At 28.0% G+C, this 24,657-nt stretch overlaps 1 protein-coding gene across 2 annotated transcripts in view; it reads left to right on the forward strand.

Annotated features, from left to right (window-relative positions):
* Positions 1 to 5,319: 5,319 nt before the first annotated feature.
* The window catches only part of LOC105834560 (very long-chain-fatty-acid--CoA ligase bubblegum), a 34,035-nt gene continuing 14,697 nt past the window's right edge, over positions 5,320 to 24,657 (forward strand). The window contains exons 1-14 of one of the 2 annotated variants that reach the window (XM_036283915.1): positions 5,320 to 5,970; positions 14,711 to 14,775; positions 15,716 to 15,764; positions 16,572 to 16,779; positions 17,238 to 17,372; positions 17,547 to 17,742; positions 17,956 to 18,057; positions 18,141 to 18,293; positions 18,458 to 18,933; positions 19,039 to 19,253; positions 19,379 to 19,530; positions 19,600 to 19,725; positions 20,222 to 20,445; positions 20,617 to 20,986. In XM_036283915.1, the coding sequence (XP_036139808.1) occupies positions 14,716 to 14,775; positions 15,716 to 15,764; positions 16,572 to 16,779; positions 17,238 to 17,372; positions 17,547 to 17,742; positions 17,956 to 18,057; positions 18,141 to 18,293; positions 18,458 to 18,933; positions 19,039 to 19,253; positions 19,379 to 19,530; positions 19,600 to 19,725; positions 20,222 to 20,416 (2,067 nt within the window). In that variant the 5' untranslated portion in view covers positions 5,320 to 5,970; positions 14,711 to 14,715 and the 3' untranslated portion in view covers positions 20,417 to 20,445; positions 20,617 to 20,986. Of the gene's footprint in view, positions 5,971 to 14,710; positions 14,776 to 15,715; positions 15,765 to 16,571; positions 16,780 to 17,237; positions 17,373 to 17,546; positions 17,743 to 17,955; positions 18,058 to 18,140; positions 18,294 to 18,457; positions 18,934 to 19,038; positions 19,254 to 19,378; positions 19,531 to 19,599; positions 19,726 to 20,221; positions 20,446 to 20,616; positions 20,987 to 24,657 lie in introns of those variants that run through there. The other variant, XM_036283914.1, reaches the window with a different exon arrangement.

A 24,657-nucleotide genomic window follows, 5' to 3' on the forward strand; every position in this document is an offset into this window, starting at 1 on the left:
AAACAATCATAGATTCGCGCGATTTTCGAACTTATATCTGTGAGTTACAAAACAGCACATTCTGCTCGATTCTGCTACTAATTTCTTGATAAATTATATCTACAAGATCTGCTTAATTTCTGTAATTCATATCTGCCATTAGGTCAGGCCGATCAGGCCTAATGGCAATGTTTCACTCAGCATTCAGACTATAAATAAATAAAAATGAACGACGGTGCGTAATTATATATTTCATAAATTATTAAATATATTTTTTCTACTACAATTCTATTTCGGATTGCACAACAATAGCATTATAATTTGATAAAAATGTTGCAATAATTACGCTAAGATACGCCATGACACAACAATTTTATTGGATTAAAATTTCTGAATAATATTTGTCAAAAGTAACATAATACAAATTCAAATTTTTATCTGTTCACGCATTATTTGTTTATCGAAATTGATGAGATAAAAGTTAATAAACTTCGAAAGACAAAAAAAACGTAAAAAAAATGATTATCGACAAATTAAAGAAGTAAAACGATAATAGACAATAAGCAAAAAGCAAGAAATAAGAAGCAAAGAGCACATTGTAGATTAACGTTAAAGTAATTCTTGAAATAATAATACACATTTTGCAAATATTAAGTTTTGACAGATTTTCTATATTTGCGTGTCATACGTTGTTGGATGTCTGACAACTAAAAAAAGATTTAAGTTCAAAACATTTTGTTAATTGTTATATATATAATTGTTATATATATATATATATAAAATACACTACTATAGATGATAGTTCTAAATATTTTACATATACATAATACGGCAAAAATATTTTCTTCAATTATTAAACAATTTCTTATCAAAATTATTTTGCAAATATATCAATAAGATGATTCATTAGTTTTGCCGAAATATTTCGAAATTAATTGTACAAACAGTTCTCAATATTTTATAAAAAATCAATACTTCTATATCTATTTTTGTAAATATATCTATACAATTGCAGATTTTAATTTTTAAAAGAATTTGTCACGTAATAAATGTTTTATTTGGTTATATAAGTGCGATTTGTCAGACTTGAAACATATAGACTGAAAGTAGAATTAATATCTCAAATAAAATTGATCAAGTTGTTTACAAGTTGCTACAAGCATTTTTTAAAATTGTAAAATTTTTTGTAATAAGTTCTTTACAAACCTTTATGAAAGGCTTCAGGATAGATGCTGCTTACTGAAACAGCGGTCGACGTTTCGCAAACATTACAGCTTGCATCATCAGAGCTCATGGAAGCTCTAGAAGCTTCTTTAGAAGCTCCGATGATGAGCTTTCTTGGATTGTGCTTGTTCTCAACACCTGTTTTTTAGTGGGAAAGGTGTAGAGAGGAAAGTGTTTCTAATTCATCAGATAGTTTAAATTAATCAGTCGGTCAATTAAAAAACCAGGAGGGCAGTATGCGAAATAGGGCTTATCTGAGAGCCTTTATCACGGTTGAAATTATTGAGATGTTCAAAATTTCTGGGGTTTCACGATATTTTCTGAATATTGTGGATTATATTGTTCATATTGATAAAATCAATGATCGTTAAAGCTTCAAGATTAAGTTCTTTATAGTTTCTGTAGAAAAGAAGAAAACCACAAATAAAATAAAACCGCAGCATTAATTGTGAGATTTTTCAACGATATTCTAATAAAATATCAAGGCTTGCCATTATTGTCAATTCTCGAAATTATCGAGGATAAAAGCTAAGTGAAAAATTTCGTGCTGTATTTAGAGCACATTTTTTAAAAATTAATGTAAATATGTTTTATTCGAAATATTTGCGAATTTTTTGATACCATTTCGAGCCATCTTCAATATATGTAAATAGTAAAAAATGTATAAAAACCGGTTTTAGATCTCATGAGAACATGGCCCACAGTGACACATGGTTAGTTAGTCAGATGGCAGTAAACGAAGTGGTGGTCGTTATTTTAATATTTCAAAAAGTGTATAATTAATTTTACCAAAATAGAAAAATTCGCTCTATAAAATAAACTATCTGATTCACAAGAGAAAATTCGGAAGGTAAAATATATAAAATGCACATATTTAATTTATATAATAGTTTTTAAATGAAAAATATTTGAAAATAAGAATTAAAAACGAAAAGTTCTAATCCATAATCCAAAGTTTGAAAATCGATTTTTATTAATGTGGTATTATGATATGGAAAATGACTCAAAATGGAACCACGCATAAGAAATATCCACAAGTACGTATTTTGAATAAAGTATATTTATATTAAATTAAAAGAAAATTGCGCTTCAAGTACTATATACACGCTCTCACTTATCTTAATTCTTAACTATTTATTCTTTCATAATTAAAATAATAAATTTTTTGTTTCCATAAATGTAATACTTTTGATTTGTACTATATATATATACACACACACACACTAAAAACTCATAAAATATCATTTTGTTGCCAAATTTATTTAAAAAAATTTTTTAAAAATATGTTACATCTTAAAAGGTTATTTTTATCGATTGCCTTCTTCAATTAATTATAGAATTATTATGTACATTTAAATAGCTTCGTAAGTTACTGTAATTACATGCGCAAATTTTTTATTCGATATTAGTAATCTAACATCGTTCATGATGATGTATTATTTCATTCTATCATCAAAAATATCGTGCATTTTGACGATTCAAGTAATCGTTAAATATTAATAATTATATTTGTGTGTGTTATAAATGTATTATTTTAATGCACAAATATATACATTATGGATTCAATTTTTGCGCAAACATTTAACTGTTGCGTATTTCTCATTAACAAAATCCTGTTTTAAGGTCTTGAGACTTCGGAAGAGCTCAAGCATTTGTATATCTGTTAATTATTATACTTATACAAAGCAGGCTTGGTCAAAATTTTGTTCGCGAACTAACAGATTTCCATTTTTCCATTGTTCCAACATCTTTTATTTACTTTCTATTTCATTATATTAAAAGATACGATAGTGACTTGTGCCAAATATACGCATAGTGAGATTAACCGGGCATCTTTTACACAATTTACGTGAAACGTTGGAACAACGAAAAAATGGAAATCTGTTAGTTCGCGAACAAAATTTTGACCAAGCCTGTTTTGTATAAGTATAATAATTAACAGATATACAAATACTAATAATAAGAAAATTAGATCTTATTTTAATTTATGATATCATATGTTATGATAATGTATTATATTTCTAAATATTAATATACATAAAAGTCAATTCAGATATAACCGTGCTTTAGATATATCTGTATTGTATTTCCGCCATCAGTAGCACTTATTCGCATCTCTCCATATTTAGGCGAATCGTAACTATAATATTAGCTGTTTATTTTTTGATATCCGTAATTTATTTGACGAAGAACTTGCAATAATTGCACTGTTTTTGCATAAAAAGACAAATTGTAGAAAGCGGAAGAATGTAATAAAGTTCCAATGTTTTTGATCTTTTATAATTAGGATAAAATATGTTTTTCTATCTCTATTACATCACAAAAGGATGACAGTTTTCTTTTATTATGTGCAACATATTGTTTAATCGATTCTCCAAGTGTTTTAGTTTATTCTCTTATTCCATAATATTCTTATGCATTCTTTGTGGCTTTGTGCCTTATTTGACATCCTTACTTAAATAATTTTATAAACAAGATAAAATTATTCTCTAAATTACAATCAGTTAAAAATCAGTGAAATCAGTGAAAATATTTATTATTCAGTGGTGTGATTATAATTTGTCAATTAGAAATAAATGCACTGATCTTTCTAATTATACATTAATTCTGAAGTAAAAAACTTTTGTGTAACAAAAAATGTATTTGTGTATGTGTGTGTGTAAATTAAACAAATTTTTCAAATATTTTATAAGTTCATATATTCACAAATGTATCATAAATTCATTGTAAGGATCAAATTTATTCAAAATATATTCTAAATCCTACTAATTTAACATTTCAAGAATATTAAGTTAAAACAAAAAATTGATTTGTTCATTATTATGACTCTTCTTCGATATAATTTTATAATATTATTCGAAGGAAAAATTAATTCTTTTTTTTACATACATAATAATAAGTTTTTTTCTAAATTTCTGATAACATATTTTAAGACACTAGAACACGAATATCTCTACAATGACTCTACATGAACGTGAATATCTTCATTAAAACCTATTGTTTAATTTTCTCTCTATCCATATACAGTAACGGAAGGGATATTGTACGGTTGTAAATTGATTTTAAAAAGATGAAACGTAAAAAAAACAACTAATAATAAATATGATTAAGTCAAAAAATTAATAGTAAAAGACAAATATATAATTTATATGTATAATCGATATATTTGAGATTAGGTAAATATAATTCAGATCGTCGGATATCCGAATAATTTATTTACCAAATTATTTAATCATTGAAGTTTGAATTCTTGAATTATCCGGATAATCCGGATAATTATATCTAACGTTCATAATTAATACGAGTAATAACAATGAGAAATAATTCGAAACAACGTCAAATCAATGTCTTTTGCATGTCAAATCGATGTTTTTTTTTTGTTTTTTTCCTGCTCTCTAAATTAGTCAGTGAAAACTTGACAAAATTATAGTAACTGACTTTCTGTGATGTTAATAATCATTCACTGATTCTCAATCAAATATACTGATCTTTCAGTGATAATACACTAATTCTGAAGTAAAACTCACTGAAAAACAGTGAATACTTATTGGTTATTACAGTTATAAGTATGCCATTGCAATATATTACAGTATATAGCTATAAGTATGCAAATCAGTGAATATATATACGCTGATTGCGATTTAGAGAGCGATCTGGTTTATTTGGATAGTTCAAGGATTTGAATAAATATCTCTTTATTATTCGGATATTATCGGTTCTAGTTGAGATATATATAAAATAATTAAAATATTTTCTATTTAACTATGTATTTCTTATTCGATATCTATTTAAAAAATTAATCGTTTTTAGATTTTCGCCAATAAACAGATTCTGTATACATATGACATAAAAAGCGTAATCCTAAACAAATAAAACTTTATCCAATATTAATGTTTAACTTTATTTGTTTGGAATTATGAAATATTTCAATTTTTTCTCAGAAACCATATATATTTAACAGTTTGATGAATATTAAAGATTGACATACATAATTACATACATACATACGATATAGTATTTAAATTAAAAATATATGTAAATATTAATTTCAGATATAATACACACACACACACACACACATTACGCATTATTTTATTCATTTAATTTAATTAATTTTTTCAATAACTTTTGTGTATTTCCTATCCGGAATGTTATCAACAAATATAAATTTATATAAATTTTTAATAAATTATTAAACTTTATATCAACAATAATAGAATTGTGAGTACAAAATAATTAGTTGAAACCGCGTTCACATTCGCAATATTTTATGCATCACTTACACAACGCAGAAAACACCAGAAAACAAACCAGAAAAAAAATAAAAACCGGTTGAACAAGAAAAATATATGGCAATTAAACCGTAAAAAATTAATAGCGTGAGTTTAAGCGACATACGCATTCCGTATATACATGAAAATTCAAAAATTACTCGAAAATTATTCGAAAAATGTAATCAATTACAAATTACATGTAATCATTTACGGTTTTTCATAATTTTAAACCTTTTCCGAAATACAGAGGATAGAGTCGGACTTTACAAACATTCTGTATAGCTTATATTGAAACGAAAAGCTAAAGACGTACTTCGCGTTAATAGTGCACGAGACATTGGCATATGCATGTGTGATCGACATAAGTAAACCTCTACTTCTGACTGAAAAGTCAGTGTTACAAGAGCTGCCGTACAGTTTGGAGTTAATCTGAGTTTTAAATCGAGCACGCGGGAATTATTTGTTTGGATAATTGACAAACAAGGAAATCAAGGTAAGTGCAAAAGTGGATATCTGGAATCACAAGACAAATGTAAATTATCTGATAAATTAATTGACTAAAATTTAAGAAATATATAACTAAAATAGAAAAAAGAATAAAAATATAGAAGATACAACATTTATTATTCTACATTACATTTCGCACATAATTTTAGATTATTTTTATAAAAAAATTATTGCGCAATTAATTTAGCTCATTTTTTAAATAAAAGATTAAGCTTACACATTTAGCTTGTAGAACTTATTTGAAAATCTTAGAAAACTAAAATATCTTGTATTTAATAATACAATTCAAAAATTAAAATAGATTAACGAGATACTTTTCGGCGTGATACTTTTCATGTGCGATTGTTCGCAAATATATGTTAAATTTGTACGTAAAGTAGTAAGATTATCGAACGTTTCAGTTTATATTTTAAGCTAAAAAATTCTTTTAAATCTACACTCTTATGTAAGGCAAGAATCACGAAACAGTTGACATTTCTAATCTTTCCATTAGAAACTTAGATAAACTCAGATAACTAGACAAAATACTAGGCAAGTGAAAAGCCAAAAAAGAAATAAAGAAATAAAGGTATAAAATCTGAACGTCAATTAAAAATCTTGTATTTTATACACAATTAACCTTTATTCAAAAATTAATTTGTATTTGTTACAAGTTTTATAACAAGTCTAAGAAATAGTTGATCACCTTTTTTTAGTTTTTAAGGAATTATTTTAATAAGATTTATAATATATAAACTCTTTTTTATCGATTGATTATATTTACGTCAAATTACATTTATTATATTAATATTTTATTATATACAATTTGCTTTAATAATCACATTTATGAGTACGGAAACGAAAAAAATACAATCTAGATAATTTTTAGTATAGTATATCTTTCACAATTGTTGAAAAAATAAAATTCATAATTTTACATCATTATGTGCACTAAATTTTAAATACACAATTTTTAAATTTATGCTAAATAATAAAAAAATTATTAACATTCAAATAAAATATTATTCTTTTGCATAAATATAAACTGATAAATATAATTTAGCAAGAGTTTTAAATTCTCAGTCCTTGAAGTAATATATTTTAATGCCGTTGCAATACGTATTAATCAGACTATAACGCATGTTTGTATCGATCTACTGTATTTAATTATTTTTATGAAAAATAGCAAAGCACATGCAAGCAAACATGATAAATTATTGATATGCACTACAAATTAATAAAGATGATGTCATAACGTATCTGTTAATAATCTGCGTAAATCCCATCTGTGTGTATAGTGTGAGATTGAAATTGTATCCAATCAAGAGATATCCGTAAAATCCATTCTTATATTTATTATTTTTCCACATCTTAAGATGAGCGATGTTTTATATTTTCGAATAGATAAATAAAATCAACTGAAATAGTTCGAGACATTCTTAATATAAACACTGAACAAATTTTCCGTTCGATAGTTATCAGTATATCTGATAAATTTATCATACGACAATTGAAATTGATCCAATAACTTTTATTAGAAACAAACGGTAATCAATTCTAAATTCTAATGCTACTTCTCAGTTGACTTGTGACTTATATTACTCTGTCACACAGTGACTTCAATTTTGTTTAACTATAACAATAATATATCCATATCTTATTTTCTATATCTTCTATATCTTATATCTCCATATCTTATCCATATCTTATCCAATTTAATTTATATTTAATTAACAACATTATTGCAGCATATAGTATATATATATATATATATATATATATATATATATATATATGGGATTATTAAATATATTTAAAAAATAAAAATTTTTTACATTAATGAAACTTGATCTCTCTTCAACTTGATTCTCCTCTTTTAATTTTATTATCATATACGTCAGTAAGTACATAACATTTGCGTTTTTAATTTATAACTCACAGGGTCGGTTGTTTCAACTTCTTGGTAAACTTACCACCTATCAGGTAAATATATGTTTGTCTTTATTTATTCAAAAAAAGAAATGAAGATAGACACATGCTTACATGATAGATAAGTTTACCAAGAAGTTGGAACAACCGGTCCTTAATAATAAAATAAAGGATTTCAAAATAATTTTTAATAACTTATTTCAACATTGATAATAACATTGATAATTGCTTCTAAAAAAATTGTAGAGATTATTCAAATATCTACAAATAACTAATCCGCAATGAAACTCCTATTCCTAAAAATTGGATTAAACTGCAGTTTTTACTAGAAATTTTATATAAATATTTACAACATTAAAACTTGCATGATTACAAATATCAATTTAATGAGTTCAAAATAAAATCAAATTAAAATGGGTTTCGTTGCATATCTATATCTTTGAAGCCTAATTCTAGTTTATTTTCTATCTTAAATTTGCATTTTACGATTGAAAAATTGTAGCAAAAGATGATTAATTTAATATTTTAAGAAAAGACGTCACAAGTCAGTTAAAGAATTTGAAAATATAAATAAAAATACATAAATAACGAAAATTTTTTGTCATAATTTTTTCATAGTTTTCTGCTTTTTTATATACATTCTTTTGAGATATTCGTATATACTTGTTTCTTTTCAAAGAAACGCCGTGCACTTTCGCATTAATATTTTATGTCATGCTATAACCGTTGCCATTTCGTATTGTAATACTTATATGTAATTAACTTAAAGCTTATGAGTAACATTGACCGAGTACGATCGATATAACTGATGACAGTATAAATACTATAAATTACTATTAGCATTTTGAACTTATATATATATATATACATATATAATTGACATTTTTTAATACTCCGGATAATATTCTGATTATTTGCGGTTATTTAATGTAACCAATTTTTTAAGGATATTTCAAATATTAGAAAACTGAAATATATCAAAAATAAAAGTTTGTGAATACTGAAGCAAATTAAATGTAACAGTTACAATACAAAACACTTCAACTTTGCTTATTACAAATCGGTATTCATAGTCTGTTTTTATATTTAAGAGCGTCTAAAGTACAATCTTAAAATGTCTTGGGCTATATAAACTCACAAAGCTGTATTAGCATCTTAAAACATTACTTGAGATGATCTTTAAATAAGAATTAACTATGAATATTAGTCACATCTTTTTCAAGCGTCATTTGCGTCATTTAACGCAAAACATCACATGAAAATGATAGCAATTAATTTTAAGGTTCGGCTCTCTTGTAGCGCGATTATATTATACGCAACACAAACAGGGGCCTGATTTTTAAACTCATATGAAAAAATTTCGCATACAAAAGTAATATTATTCGTCAATTGATATGTACTTTAGATCTCAAATTATATATCAATCAGTAAACGCACAGCGTTACTTTCGTATGCAAACTTTTTTTCGTACGAATTAAAAAATCGGGACTGCTAACTTTTTTGCTTTCTCTCTCGCTTACTGTCGATGCAATAATATTTAGGTTGCGGTCCATTTGATACCACAAATGTTTTGAAACATTTTTTAATAAAACAATTCATAAAATTTTTTGTTCCAATTGATCAATAAATTGGTTCAAAATGTTTGCAGCGTTAAGTGTACCACAGTTTTAATAAATGCATTAGCAAAAAAACATTAGCACTTGTATCGCGATGTATCTAACGCATAGATATATAGATGGAGCATAAGCACACTTTTGCCCTAATCCAAGATAACTATCAAGATTATTTAAAAATATCTCCCTTGCGCATGCGCATTTGCGTATTTTCCCAGCAGACGTACACTACTGAGGTCAAAATATATGTAAATATATGTATTATATATGTATTTTTTACAACACGCCATTTCATATTTGCATTTAAATATAAAAAAAAACACAAAATATTTCGATTTCTCATCAACGACGTCAACAATATAATGGCAATCAGGAGATACTTTGACTAATATAGTCAAAGAGACGATGACAATTCGCCGAAAGAAATCAAATGCATGAGGGAGGAATAATTGCCCCCTTATTCATTCTAATGAAAAATTGATTAAAATTGGTCCAATGAATTATTTTATTATTATAATGTTTTATTTATTGTAACAAAGAATATTTCGTTATATTAATAAATTTATATATGGCTAATGAAAAGGTTCAATGCAATATTTATGCTATTAACAAAAAGTTTATTGTATATCAATAAATTTTAGTCAATAAACGTCATACATTGATACTATAAAGAATTTTTTTTTCACTGTATATAAAATCGTATATGTGAATAACACAATTTAAATAAAGATAGAGGGCAGAATTTTAATGCTTAATATTGTATGACTTGTACATTTTTCTAATTCATTCAAACTGCGAGCCGTTACTTTCAGACTTTCAACGCGTGACAAACGCTTTACATAATAAATTTTCTCATTAAACAAATAAAAGAAGCGTAAATTATGTTTATCATAACTACTATGGTATAAAAGATGAAAAAGAGTAATCACATTTATATCTTACAAACATGTTATAATCTAAGTATTTCAAAATAACTATTAATATCTGTGGTCAACAACGTTGAAATATATCACTGCAATATTTAATCCAATCGAAAACATAGAATGCATGCATGATAGAATTTCGCAAGTCATGGTGCAGTGTTTCTTGCATAAGCAACTTTATCCTTACCATCTATAAAACTCAAGATTATGATATATAAGACGGACACTTTAATTTTCCATAAATTATAATATCGTGAATTATTTTGCATACAGTTTTTATATTTTAGTACCTAGATTTATTATCAGAACAATATATAATAATGATTAAAATTTTATTATACAATTTATTATACAAAATATATTATATTTACATATATTTATATATAAATATATTTAAAATATATTTATATAATAAGTTTAAGTAAATTATGTGTTTATGATAAGAATAACTCTTGGAATAACTTTGGTAAACTTTGATAAACTAATCTTATAAGAAATTATGTTAACTTTATAGCATTATAATACATATTTATTATAATAATTCAGTTTAACTTTGAATCATAATGACATAAGAAAACAATTTTTTCTTCTTCCAGTCTTTACGTGTTATCATACTTTTATATAATTTATAGAAAGATAGCGCGATAAAATATAGCGCAATAAAAAGTAACATTTATAGTTCAAAATCAAGAAAATATAAATCTGCATAAAATATAATTAATGTTGTCTGTCAATTCACTGTTCGCAGATTTATCTTCTATTTTATATTGAAAAACTTGGTATATTTAAAGACTTATATTTTTATGTAAATTTTGTCTACATTTTGTAATATACATAATTTATATAACATTTATCATTTACTTAATAATATTATCTTTTTCTTCTCAAATTACATGTTAAGATTTTACTTATATTGCTATATAAGCAGAATCAAAGTCTAAAGATCGAAATTAATAATCTCAGAAAAACTAAAATAACAATAATAATATTATATATTGAAAGTTTTATTTACAAAAAATATATACTTCTAAAATTTTAATAATGTGTAACATAACATAATATTCATGTATTTAATCATAAAAAAATAAATAATGAAGAATATTTAAAACAATGAGATTAAAATGTTCTTAATAAAATGTGCAATAGCGCGACATATATCGCACAATTGTCGAGAATTTTTAATGGATAGTTTATTTTTTCCTTACTTTCATCACCTTACAATTTTTGAATACTTTATCCTAAATATAGTTACGTACACAGAGAAACTAGTTTTACTAAAGTATCTAAAAATTTAGTTGTATATAAAAATTAAAAAATAATTTTTTTACTTGACCATAAAATAATTATGTAGAAAATATTGCTGGGGTTGCTAAAATCTCAAAACTTTTTGCAATATTGAAATCATGCTTAAACGTCACTTCATAATTATTTTGATAAATCTAACAATATTTCCATATCTAAATCTAGCTAAATTTTTAAATATTTTAGAAAACTTATTCTCTCCAAGTATATACAATTTTTTAGATATCCATTATTTTAAATGTTTATGATTTTCAAAGGAGAAAAAACATTGAGTTTTAATTTTAATCATTTAATTATTAAAATTTAAAAAAATAATAAATAACAATTAGTTGATATTGTCATATATAATTGAATACAAAAGCAATTAACCAGTGATTAAATATTCACGTTCAAATATTAACAGAAACTCTCATTAAAGGTTATCTTTTAATATTCACATACCTAAGTAAATTTTAGCTTCTTTAATTCTTATTAGTTTTAAAAAAGTTAATTATTATTGTTATAAAATTCTTTATAAATTAAAATACTTTTTTATACACGTATACTTTTATTCTAAAATAAGAACTTGCACGCTGATCAATGACTAATACACATCAGTCATTTATTAATTAAAATTGCTGGTCACATACGATATTAAAAAAAAATATATATATATATACATATAGTTATTATTAATATTCAGTAATTGGTTATTTTTTCTTTTTTATATACGCACTACAATAATATATATCATAAATTTATTTATTTATTGACTGCAATAAACATTATAAATAACAAAAAAAATTGCATTCATAATTTATTTGCATAAAAAATAATATAAACTTTTATAAAACATATTTTTTTATTTCTTCATATCTTGCTTAAGATGTTTTTCTCTTTTTCTTTTCTTTTCTTGAAGCTTTATACAGATACGTGACAGACATTATCGTCGTTCACTCTGTTAGAATTACCACTTTATTAAACTTACTATACGTAAAAATATAAATTTTTCTTTTAAAATATAATAATTTTACAATCCTCCATGTAAAAATGTATAAAGGCAAACGGTTTTTTTAATCGAATTACATCGGAATAACGCAAAATGTAATTCGTACACGATTTTTTTCATACAACTTATCCTAAAAATCACGATAATTGTAGTACAATATTATATTTCAAAAAATTTTATGTAATTTTCTCTAGTTTATTAATAGCTACTACACATATTTTATATTTGAACATAGTAAAATATATAATAAATTTGATTATTTCCATGCTAAACTGCATAAGTACCTTAGGCCTATTTCTACCAACATAGATTAACTTTAATCTTGGATTAAGTTACTCTTTATCTCTTTCTAATTTTTGAAACTAGAATGAGATAACAAGTAAATTAAACCAAGATTAAAATTAATCTACGTTGGTAGAAATAGACCTTAGCCGAATAAAGGTTCACTTTGAAATTTATCACATAAAGCGCGCTTTATGTTTATAGTATATGCTAAAAAAATTAAGAGGGCTGGGAAATAACGATAGTAACGCGTTTGTATAGTGCAGTGTTTTCTCGTAACGAATTTTACGGGAATATAAAAAAAACTTTTCTCCGTATATTAATATTAATTTATATTATAAACATTGCCAAAGTACATGTGTGCTATTAATCGCGTCTATTTTATAATCTAACATACTTTTATGATAGCTTTTTATGCGATATACGCAGTTTCTTTTTTTGTAAGTGCCACGATGTTTTTTATGTATTTGAAAAACACTGATTTCTTGAGAAGGCGGAACCACTGTCTTCCGGTGCAATCGCATAAAATTGTGAGTTGTAACATTATAATTCTTACACCCAATGATTAAATGCAATTTCCGAGTTTACGTAACGCGTCTTCCAAAGGTTAATAGCTGCAAGTGTACTTTGAACATTTAAATAACATAATTAAAGCAATTTTGCATATCATACGATTATCACGTATCAATAATATAGAATTTTTTAAAAGCTTCCTAAGAAGCTTGAAGGCTTCGAAGCAAGCTTGAAAGCTTCGAAGCAAGCTTGGAAGCTGCAGGTTCGATGCAAGCTTGCATTGATTACATTTATTAAATGTAAAAAAACATTTGCTGATTAAACAGAAAAATGCCGATTAAAAAAAATGAACAAACTGAAGTTTTAAAAAAACAATTCATACACGCAAACATATTTCGTACTTCTATTCTCTCTCTCTCTCTCTCTCTCTCTCTCTCTCTTTCAACGTAAATTTAATTATTTATGTCAGCTTGCATTTTAAAATCAACCTGTGACGCATTTACAAAATAATATAAATTCAAATTTTCTACATCTCCATTTATTATAAAATTTTAATTATTAGGAAACGTTTCATAAAAATTGAAATATTTATTTGTAAAAATTATATCATATCAAAAAAATTATAATATTCTTTTACAATCTTATCACGCACAAAGTTATTTGTTAAATCTTGAAATTTAATAGCATGCTCGGAAATAAATGCAACGTTGCAATTAAACTGTTATTCTAATTAGAGGATTTGTTATTTTTTACTATTTCTATTTCTATTTCTGTATCTTTTTTCTTCAATGGTAATGTAATAAATTCTTATTTGCATATAAAAAAACACATTTAACAATCATGTTTTGTATTCTGTTTTATTCATTACTTGATTTGAGACAAACATTTTTATACAAAATCAATCATTTTCTTAATTAGAAATTATTTATTATTCATTATTAAAATATTTTTGTACCGTGTGACAAATTTGTAAGTTAACACGATGTTGACCGCACATTTTACACAAATCACTTGAGATCAATCGCCATCTAATAATGCCTGACTAATAAAGTCACGTTTACGTACCTATCAATGTATTACAAAAAAAAATTATAAATAAATCATAACCGACCTTTCGACATAAATTAAGATGTTAATATTTTATCGCTATTTTATTACATATTATTATATGTATCTTATTACACATTTTTCTTCCAGATATAATGTCTATATCTCAAGTCATACAATCACACGGAGTCAATGGAATTATTCAGGATGATAAGGTATAATATTTGTAAAAAAATCACATAATTTTTCAATGATTTTGCGCAAATAAATGCGTTTCACTGCGAGTAGTAACAATAAATTTATCAGACTTCTTTGCAATTATATTCATTATTTGATTCAATTAAGATTTCCTCTAGTGATTTATGCATTCATTTATTTCCTTAGGCGTTGATGTTACACAAATGATAACAAAATTTACTAAAATTTTATAAAAGTATTGACAAAGTTTTAGTAAATTTTGTTAGAAGTCTAGTAAAAATTTTCAAGGTTTACGTTGTCTCACAATTACTACGATTTTCAGGATAATTTTTAAGAGAAAATTTTCTCCGTGTAGAAAATTAAAGTAATTACAAGAAATATTTTTAACACTGGAACAACCAAATACATCAAAATAACGGATTTCAGATTTCTAGATTACGTCAAATTTCTTTTTGAATTAATTACTTAAATTTAAATTAAAAAATATTAAAGAAATTAAAAGTAATAATAAATACGTAAAATAGTTACAAATAAAAATAAAAACATGGTAGAAATAGGTATATACATTTAATGTCGGTCGTTTTAGTGTTAAATATTATTTGTTAAATATTATTATAACATTCAATTATAAATATGATGGCGTTGTTATTTTATATCAAAATTATCACTTAAATTTTTACTCTTTTCAATAATTTTTGTAAAATATCTTCAACATAAAAAAGAATTAGTGGAAAATAAAGAAAAAAATTTATAGAAAAATATAAAAAACGAGTACTCATTTTAAACAATAGAGTTATTTAGTAGAGAGCATTTTGGAAAAAAAATGCGCTTGGTCATTCTCTTAAAAAAATCATGTGGTTACAAAACAAACAAAAAGTTAAATCCATCTAAAATTAGTATCACAACATTTTTATAAACATTTTAAAAATATACAGACAAATGTAAAATTTGTTGCAGGAGAATCAAACGATCAGATATGCGTCGGCTAGTGAAACTGGTCTCGATGGTAATTTATATAACAATATATTCAACAAAATTTTAATAACTGATCTTATCGTACTCTTTTTCCAATTGTCAGTTACAATTTATAATGTCAATAAATTATCCTATTTTACCTAGATATTAAGATGGTTCTTGCAGTACTTGAAGTCAAAGGCAATTATTAGTGAAAAATATGAATGATTTAGTATGTAAAAATTAGCATACATTTAAATTAATTATTCCGTAAGGTTTTTTCGCATTAAACCGTCGCTATAAATTGGAAATATCAAAGCGGTATTACAATTTTTACTATAGTTAAAACCATATAGTTAGCAACATCGCAATTTGATCGTCGGAGCGTCTGGTATATCGTCAAACTGTTAGTGCGCGTAAAAAAATTTAGCTTTACAATACGGTTAATCAGTTTAGTGTCGCGTCATATCTTTAGAAATTTTTATTGCATCAATTAAATAGTTTTTTATTCGTTCATCTAGTCGAGAAGTATGAACATATATTCCATGAATGTGCAATCTGATTCCCCTTTCCCTATTATCACCATATAAAATTGGCAAAGTTTTCGGACATATATCTCCGGAACCAGACGATAAAAAAGTCTAAAGTTTTGCAGACACTTCTAGAATTGTTAATCTTTCATTTAATGTCTTTTTTCTTAAGCTATCTATATATTTAACCTAAATGCAAGAATCACCTTAACAACTATTCACACAATTTATAAATTCTACCTTTGATAAAGTATGTCTTTTTCTTTTCCATAAACAATCTATTTTTATAGATTAATTTTTTATACATAAAATATTTTTGAATATTTTAGGACCTGATCAGATACTGCCTACGGAAGTAGATAGCACATGTGACGCCAATGGCAGAGTACGAATAAAATTAGATAGTAATGGGCCCAATTCATGCATGCCCATATCAATCCCTGGACTTTTAACCAAAACAGCAAAACTTTACCCTAATCATATCGCATTGGTATCCAGGCCCGATGACAATGGCAAAAGAACTATGTATACTTTCCAGTGCGTATAAAAGTTATAGTTTTTTTATTTCCTTTATTATCAGCATACTTAAGTAAATAATTGATGAGACTTCTGATTTTTCTGTTTATAGTTTTATGAACTATAAATATTGCTTTTATACAAACTTCTTCTCAATTTGAAGGAGTCGATGGCTTTATCAATCACACGAGAAGAAAGTTTTACTATAAAATGTCTAAAAACTTAATTATGGATATAGATCTGAAAATAATTTTGTTGGACTATCAAATTGTGAAGGATCAAGCAGTGTTACAAAAAAATTTCATATTCTAGCAATGAGCTTGAGTGTCCTAAATACATATAATTATTTTGATAGCCCAACAAAATTATTTTCAGGTCTGGATCGAGCTATATTTTTATATACTTTAACAAAACTGTTCTTTCCATCTAAATTTGGTAATACAATAAACCTTGTACAATTTTATTAATTTGTATTACAGAGAATACGAGTCTACCGTAAGAATTGTTGCCAAAGCGTTTCTGAAGCTAGGTTTGGAGCGACATCATAGTGTTTGCATATTAGGATTCAATAGTCCTGAATGGTTCATTTCTGATCTCGCGACTATATACGCGGGGTAAAAGATCCTAAACGATTTATATTTATATTTATATAAATGTATAATTTACACACTTACAATTGAGTTGCTTATGGCAATACAAATATAAAACAATATAACATTTCTAACTACATGTACTTCCAATTTTGAGATAGATCATTGATTTATAAATAGATTCTTGTTCTTTTTTAGGGGCTTTGCTACAGGAATTTATACTACAAATTCTCCAGAAGCGTGCCACTATTGCGCTGAACACAGTCGAGCAAATATAATAGTCGTTGAAGATGACAAACAATTGCAAAAAATCTTACAGATAAAAGACAATTTGCCCGATTTAAAAGCAATTGTTCAATACAGCGGCGTACCCACTGAAAAGGATGTTTTAAGCGTAAATTGATCATTATACTTAATATTTCTTTTTATAAAGGCTACAGTTAAATAACACTACAAATGCTTCGAAGCATTTAATTGCCCAATCGAAACCAAAGAATTTTATGAATAAACCAATCAAAGAATTCTTTGAAACGTTTGTAACGTCAAATTAACCGTAGTATATATTGATACTAAATTTAAATTTATTTTACTTGTTTTTTTTATACAGTGGAACGATTTATTACACATAGGTAAGAAGGAACCAGAAGATAAGTTACAATCTGTGTTAAAGACAATTGGGATAAATGAATGTTGTACTTTAGTATATACAGTAAGTTGAATTTATCACAGTTAATCAAATCACAGCTGTTATGATATATTTAATTTTGTTTTAATTTGCGAGCATTTTTACAGTCGGGAACAGTCGGAAATCCGAAAGCTGTAATGATGAACCATGATAATATATTGCATGATATACGAGTGGTATATGAAGTGCTAGGAGATACGTTAAAAGAAAAGTCAGAGGTCATAGTTAGTTATTTGCCATTATCTCACGTTGCAGCACAGGTGAGATATTTTGAAATGGGATAATATATTTTGTAGATCCTAAGTAAAAATATTTTGCGGTGACGTTACTATTAATGCAGACTTTTCATATATAAATTAAATTTAATTAAATATATATTGTAACAATTTTTTAAAATGTATACTAATGTTTTTATTAATTCCAGCTAGTTGACATCATGCTAAACATTGTGTTAGCAACTACAGTATATTTCGCTGATCCGGGTGCGTTAAAGGGTACGTTAGTAAATACATTAAATGTGGCGCAACCAACCATTTTCCTAGGGGTGCCAAGAGTATGGGAAAAGATATACGAAAAAATGCAACAGAAAGCGCGCAGTAATGGCGCAATAAAGACTTGTATTGCTAAGTGGGCAAAGGCGCAAAGTCTTTATTATTATGCGAATAAAATGAATGATGTAGATTATAAACATTGGGGTTATATCTTTGCAAAATGGATTGTTTTTGACCAGGTGAAGGCGGCATTAGGTTTCAACAGATGTCAATACTTCATAACCGCAGCAGCACCATTAAATAACGACATTAAAAAATATTTTTTGAGTTTAGACATACCCATATTAGACGCATACGGAATGTCTGAATGTGGTGGGGCTCAAACATTAACCAGTTATAAAGAACTTGGGTAAATCATATTTGCTTTTATTCTTTGCATTAAATTTACAGTAAAAATATTTACTTTTTAAATATAGCGTTTATAATAATAAATGTTTACAAATTCACTTTTTAGCAAAGATAGTGTGGGAAGAACTCTGCCCGGACTATATACAAAATTAGACAATATAAATGAACATGGTGAGGGAGAAATTTGTATGAGTGGACGACATGTATTTATGGGTTATTTAAATGCACCAGAAAAAACTGAAGAAGCAAAAGATAAAAATGGTTGGTTACACAGTGGTGATCTTGGCAAATTCGATTCAAACGGGAATTTGTATGTCACTGGTAAATATTTGTTTTATATTTATTATACTTATCATTATGTAAGATATACTTGTTAAAAATAATTACATACACATATATGTTGTGTTAGAGAATACAATATGTACATTTTTTTATTGCATTTGCAGGTAGACTAAAGGAACTTATAATCACAAGTGGAGGGGAGAATGTAGCACCATACAATATAGAGCAAGCGATATTATCAAAATTGCCATATTTAAGTAATGCCATGGTGATTGGGGATAAAAGGAAATATTTGACAGTCCTTGTCACGCTTAAGGTATGATACGAGAGGACATAAATATAAATTTGAACTCCTAAATATCTAAATAATTCGGTTTTTTTTCAGAGTGATATGAATCAAGAGACTGGTGCGCCATTAGATACATTGAGTCCAGATGTACTAAAATGGGCAAAGTCTATCAACAGTAATGCCAAAACAGTTACAGAAGTCATAAGTTCTCGTGATCCAGCCGTAAGTCAGATATCTTAAAGATGCAATAGAAATCAAAGATTAATAGAAGCGATTAATGGAAATGTATTTAAAATTTCTATAATAAAAAATGAATTTAATATAAGCATTTTAAATATTAAAAATAATTTGTAAAATTTTATTGCAAAGCAGAATTAATTGTCTTGTAAATACAAATACACATAATATTTATTTATATATTCATTTATAAAACACTTAAGCTCAAAATCACAATAAAAATTTTCATAAATCTTAAATATTTATACAAGAAATTAAAATTTTTGTCGCTTTTTTAAATTGTATATTATAACAATAACAAATAAAATAAGTACACTATAAAAAGGTTTAATATTAAATATTTAAAAATAAAATGTTATAAATACGACTTTTATATGTATATTTAAACTATAAATATTTGATATATTTGTAAAAATGTGTATAATATATCCTTATATATTACAAAATGCTATATATAATAAAATATTTCTTACTGTTTTAGATATATGAGGAAATTGACAAGGCGATCAAAAGAGCAAATATGCAAGCTATAAGTAATGCTCAAAAAGTACAGAAATTTGAAATTCTTCCTCATGACTTTTCGATTCCAACCGGTGAATTAGGACCCACGTTAAAGCTCAAAAAGAATGTAGTTCAGAAAATGTACGCTGATTTAATAGATAAAATGTATGAATAAAACCACGTACTCTACTTTTATAACAAGGGGTATGTATTATTAAAGAATTTTTATACCAGTTTTATAACTGATTTGACATGCAGACATTTAATATTTTTTAAGCAAGATGTATTTACATATTTTTATTTATTTTTTAATGAAGATATTTAAATAGCTAAAGTTCAGAAAAAAAATTATATTAAATCTATTCAATATTCCAGATTTTTTAACCCCTATTAAGTTGGACCCCCCACCATCGCAAATCAAGTTCGCACTAAGTCAAAAATTTAGTGCTATTTAGGTGCTAATTTAGTACCCTAGTCCGAATTTTGGTGCTCAAATTGTTTAGCAGGAATTTTTTTTAAAAAAGGGGGGGTGTAACTTAATGGCAAGCTGGACCCCCCCATATCAAAAAATAAATATAGCGTGGTCGTATAAAAAAAACAACTACACAGAAAATTTAGTGCTAATTTGGTGCTCCAAAATAGCGCATAATTTTTCGCTAGAATGTCATTATTAAAAAATACTAATAAATAATTTATCCGGCAAACGCGCGCGCCGCGCTCTAAAGTCCGTTTTCCCATCAAAAAATTTGGTGCTCGCAAGATTATTATACTAAAACATTCCTCAGACATCGTACTATTAAAAAACACAAAGATCCGATTTTAGTGCTAACTGCATAATGCCGAAATTAATTTGTTTATCCCGCAAGCGCGCTCGGCGCGCTATAAAGTCCGTTTCCCCATCGTCAAAAAATTTGGTGCTCGCAAGATTATTATACTAAAACATTCCTCAGACATCGTACTATTAAAAAACACAAAGATCCGATTTTAGTGCTAACTGCATAATGCCGAAATTAATTTGTTTATCCCGCAAGCGCGCTCGGCGCGCTATAAAGTCCGTTTCCCCATCGTCAAAAAATTTGGTGCTCGCCAGATTATTAGACTAAAATATTCCTCAGACATCGTACTATCAAAAAACACAAAGATCCGATTTTGGTGCTAACTGCATAATGCCGAAATTAATTTGTTTATCCCGCAAGCGCGCTCGGCGCGCTATAAAGTCCGTTTCCCCATCGTCAAAAAATTTGGTGCTCGCAAGATTATTAGACTAAAACATTCCTCAGACATCGTACTATCAAAAAACACAAAGATCCGATTTTGGTGCTAACTGCATAATGTCAAAATTATTTTGTTTATCCCGCGAGCGCGCTCGACGCGCTCTAAAGTTCGTTCCCCCATCGTCAAAAAATTTGGTGCTCGCAAGATTATTATACTAAAACATTCCTCAGACATCGTACTATCAAAAAACACAAAGATCCGATTTTGGTGCTAACTGCATAATGTCAAAATTAATTTGTTTATCCCGCGAGCGCGCTCGACGCGCTCTAAAGTTCGTTCCCCCATCGTCAAAAAATTTGGTGCTCGCAAGATTATTATACTAAAACATTCCTCAGACATCGTACTATCAAAAAACACAAAGATCCGATTTTGGTGCTAACTGCATAATGTCAAAATTAATTTGTTTATCCCGCGAGCGCGCTCGGCGCGCTATAAAGTCCGTTTCCCCACCGTCAAAAAATTTGGTGCTCGCAAGATTATTAAACTAAAATATTCCTGAGACATCGTACTATCAAAAAACACAAAGATCCGATTTTAGTGCTAACTGCATAATGCCGAAATTAATTTGTTTATCCCGCAAGCGCGCTCGGCGCGCTATAAAGTCCGTTTCCCCATCGTCAAAAAATTTGGTGCTCGCAAGATTATTAGACTAAAACATTCCTCAGACATCGTACTATCAAAAAACACAAAGATCCGATTTTGGTGCTAACTGCATAATGTCAAAATTAATTTGTTTATCCCGCGAGCGCGCTCGACGCGCTCTAAAGTTCGTTCCCCCATCGTCAAAAAATTTGGTGCTCGCAAGATTATTATACTAAAACATTCCTCAGACATCGTACTATCAAAAAACACAAAGATCCGATTTTGGTGCTAACTGCATAATGTCAAAATTAATTTGTTTATCCCGCGAGCGCGCTCGGCGCGCTATAAAGTCCGTTTCCCCATCGTCAAAAAATTTGGTGCTCGCAAGATTATTAGACTAAAACATTCCTCAGACATCGTACTATCAAAAAACACAAAGATCCGATTTTGGTGCTAACTGCATAATGTCAAAATTAATTTGTTTATCCCGCGAGCGCGCTCGACGCGCTCTAAAGTTCGTTCCCCCATCGTCAAAAAATTTGGTGCTCGCAAGATTATTATACTAAAACATTCCTCAGACATCGTACTATCAAAAAACACAAAGATCCGATTTTGGTGCTAACTGCATAATGTCAAAATTAATTTGTTTATCCCGCGAGCGCGCTCGACGCGCTCTAAAGTTCGTTCCCCCATCGTCAAAAAATTTGGTGCTCGCAAGATTATTATACTAAAACATTCCTCAGACATCGTACTATCAAAAAACACAAAGATCCGATTTTGGTGCTAACTGCATAATGTCAAAATTAATTTGTTTATCCCGCGAGCGCGCTCGGCGCGCTATAAAGTCCGTTTCCCCATCGTCAAAAAATTTGGTGCTCGCAAGATTATTAGACTAAAACATTCCTCAGACATCGTACTATCAAAAAACACAAAGATCCGATTTTGGTGCTAACTGCATAATGTCAAAATTAATTTGTTTATCCCGCGAGCGCGCTCGACGCGCTCTAAAGTTCGTTCCCCCATCGTCAAAAAATTTGGTGCTCGCAAGATTATTATACTAAAACATTCCTCAGACATCGTACTATCAAAAAACACAAAGATCCGATTTTGGTGCTAACTGCATAATGTCAAAATTAATTTGTTTATCCCGCGAGCGCGCTCGACGCGCTCTAAAGTTCGTTCCCCCATCGTCAAAAAATTTGGTGCTCGCAAGATTATTATACTAAAACATTCCTCAGACATCGTACTATCAAAAAACACAAAGATCCGATTTTGGTGCTAACTGCATAATGTCAAAATTAATTTGTTTATCCCGCGAGCGCGCTCGACGCGCTCTAAAGTTCGTTCCCCCATCGTCAAAAAATTTGGTGCTCGCAAGATTATTATACTAAAACATTCCTCAGACATCGTACTATCAAAAAACACAAAGATCCGATTTTGGTGCTAACTGCATAATGTCAAAATTAATTTGTTTATCCCGCGAGCGCGCTCGGCGCGCTATAAAGTCCGTTTCCCCACCGTCAAAAAATTTGGTGCTCGCAAGATTATTAAACTAAAATATTCCTGAGACATCGTACTATCAAAAAACACAAAGATCCGATTTTGGTGCTAACTGCATAATGTCAAAATTAATTTGTTTATCCCGCGAGCGCGCTCGACGCGCTCTAAAGTTCGTTCCCCCATCGTCAAAAAATTTGGTGCTCGCAAGATTATTATACTAAAACATTCCTCAGACATCGTACTATCAAAAAACACAAAGATCCGATTTTGGTGCTAACTGCATAATGTCAAAATTAATTTGTTTATCCCGCGAGCGCGCTCGACGCGCTCTAAAGTTCGTTCCCCCATCGTCAAAAAATTTGGTGCTCGCAAGATTATTATACTAAAACATTCCTCAGACATCGTACTATCAAAAAACACAAAGATCCGATTTTGGTGCTAACTGCATAATGTCAAAATTAATTTGTTTATCCCGCGAGCGCGCTCGACGCGCTCTAAAGTTCGTTCCCCCATCGTCAAAAAATTTGGTGCTCGCAAGATTATTAAACTAAAATATTCCTGAGACATCGTACTATCAAAAAACACAAAGATCCGATTTTGGTGCTAACTGCATAATGTCAAAATTAATTTGTTTATCCCGCGAGCGCGCTCGGCGCGCTATAAAGTCCGTTTCCCCACCGTCAAAAAATTTGGTGCTCGCAAGATTATTAAACTAAAATATTCCTGAGACATCGTACTATCAAAAAACACAAAGATCCGATTTTGGTGCTAACTGCATAATGTCAAAATTAATTTGTTTATCCCGCGAGCGCGCTCGACGCGCTCTAAAGTTCGTTCCCCCATCGTCAAAAAATTTGGTGCTCGCAAGATTATTATACTAAAACATTCCTCAGACATCGTACTATCAAAAAACACAAAGATCCGATTTTGGTGCTAACTGCATAATGTCAAAATTAATTTGTTTATCCCGCGAGCGCGCTCGACGCGCTCTAAAGTTCGTTCCCCCATCGTCAAAAAATTTGGTGCTCGCAAGATTATTAAACTAAAATATTCCTGAGA

The sequence above is a fragment of the Monomorium pharaonis genome, chromosome 3 (genome assembly GCF_013373865.1).
Source record: "Monomorium pharaonis isolate MP-MQ-018 chromosome 3, ASM1337386v2, whole genome shotgun sequence".
Taxonomy (NCBI): domain Eukaryota; kingdom Metazoa; phylum Arthropoda; class Insecta; order Hymenoptera; family Formicidae; genus Monomorium; species Monomorium pharaonis.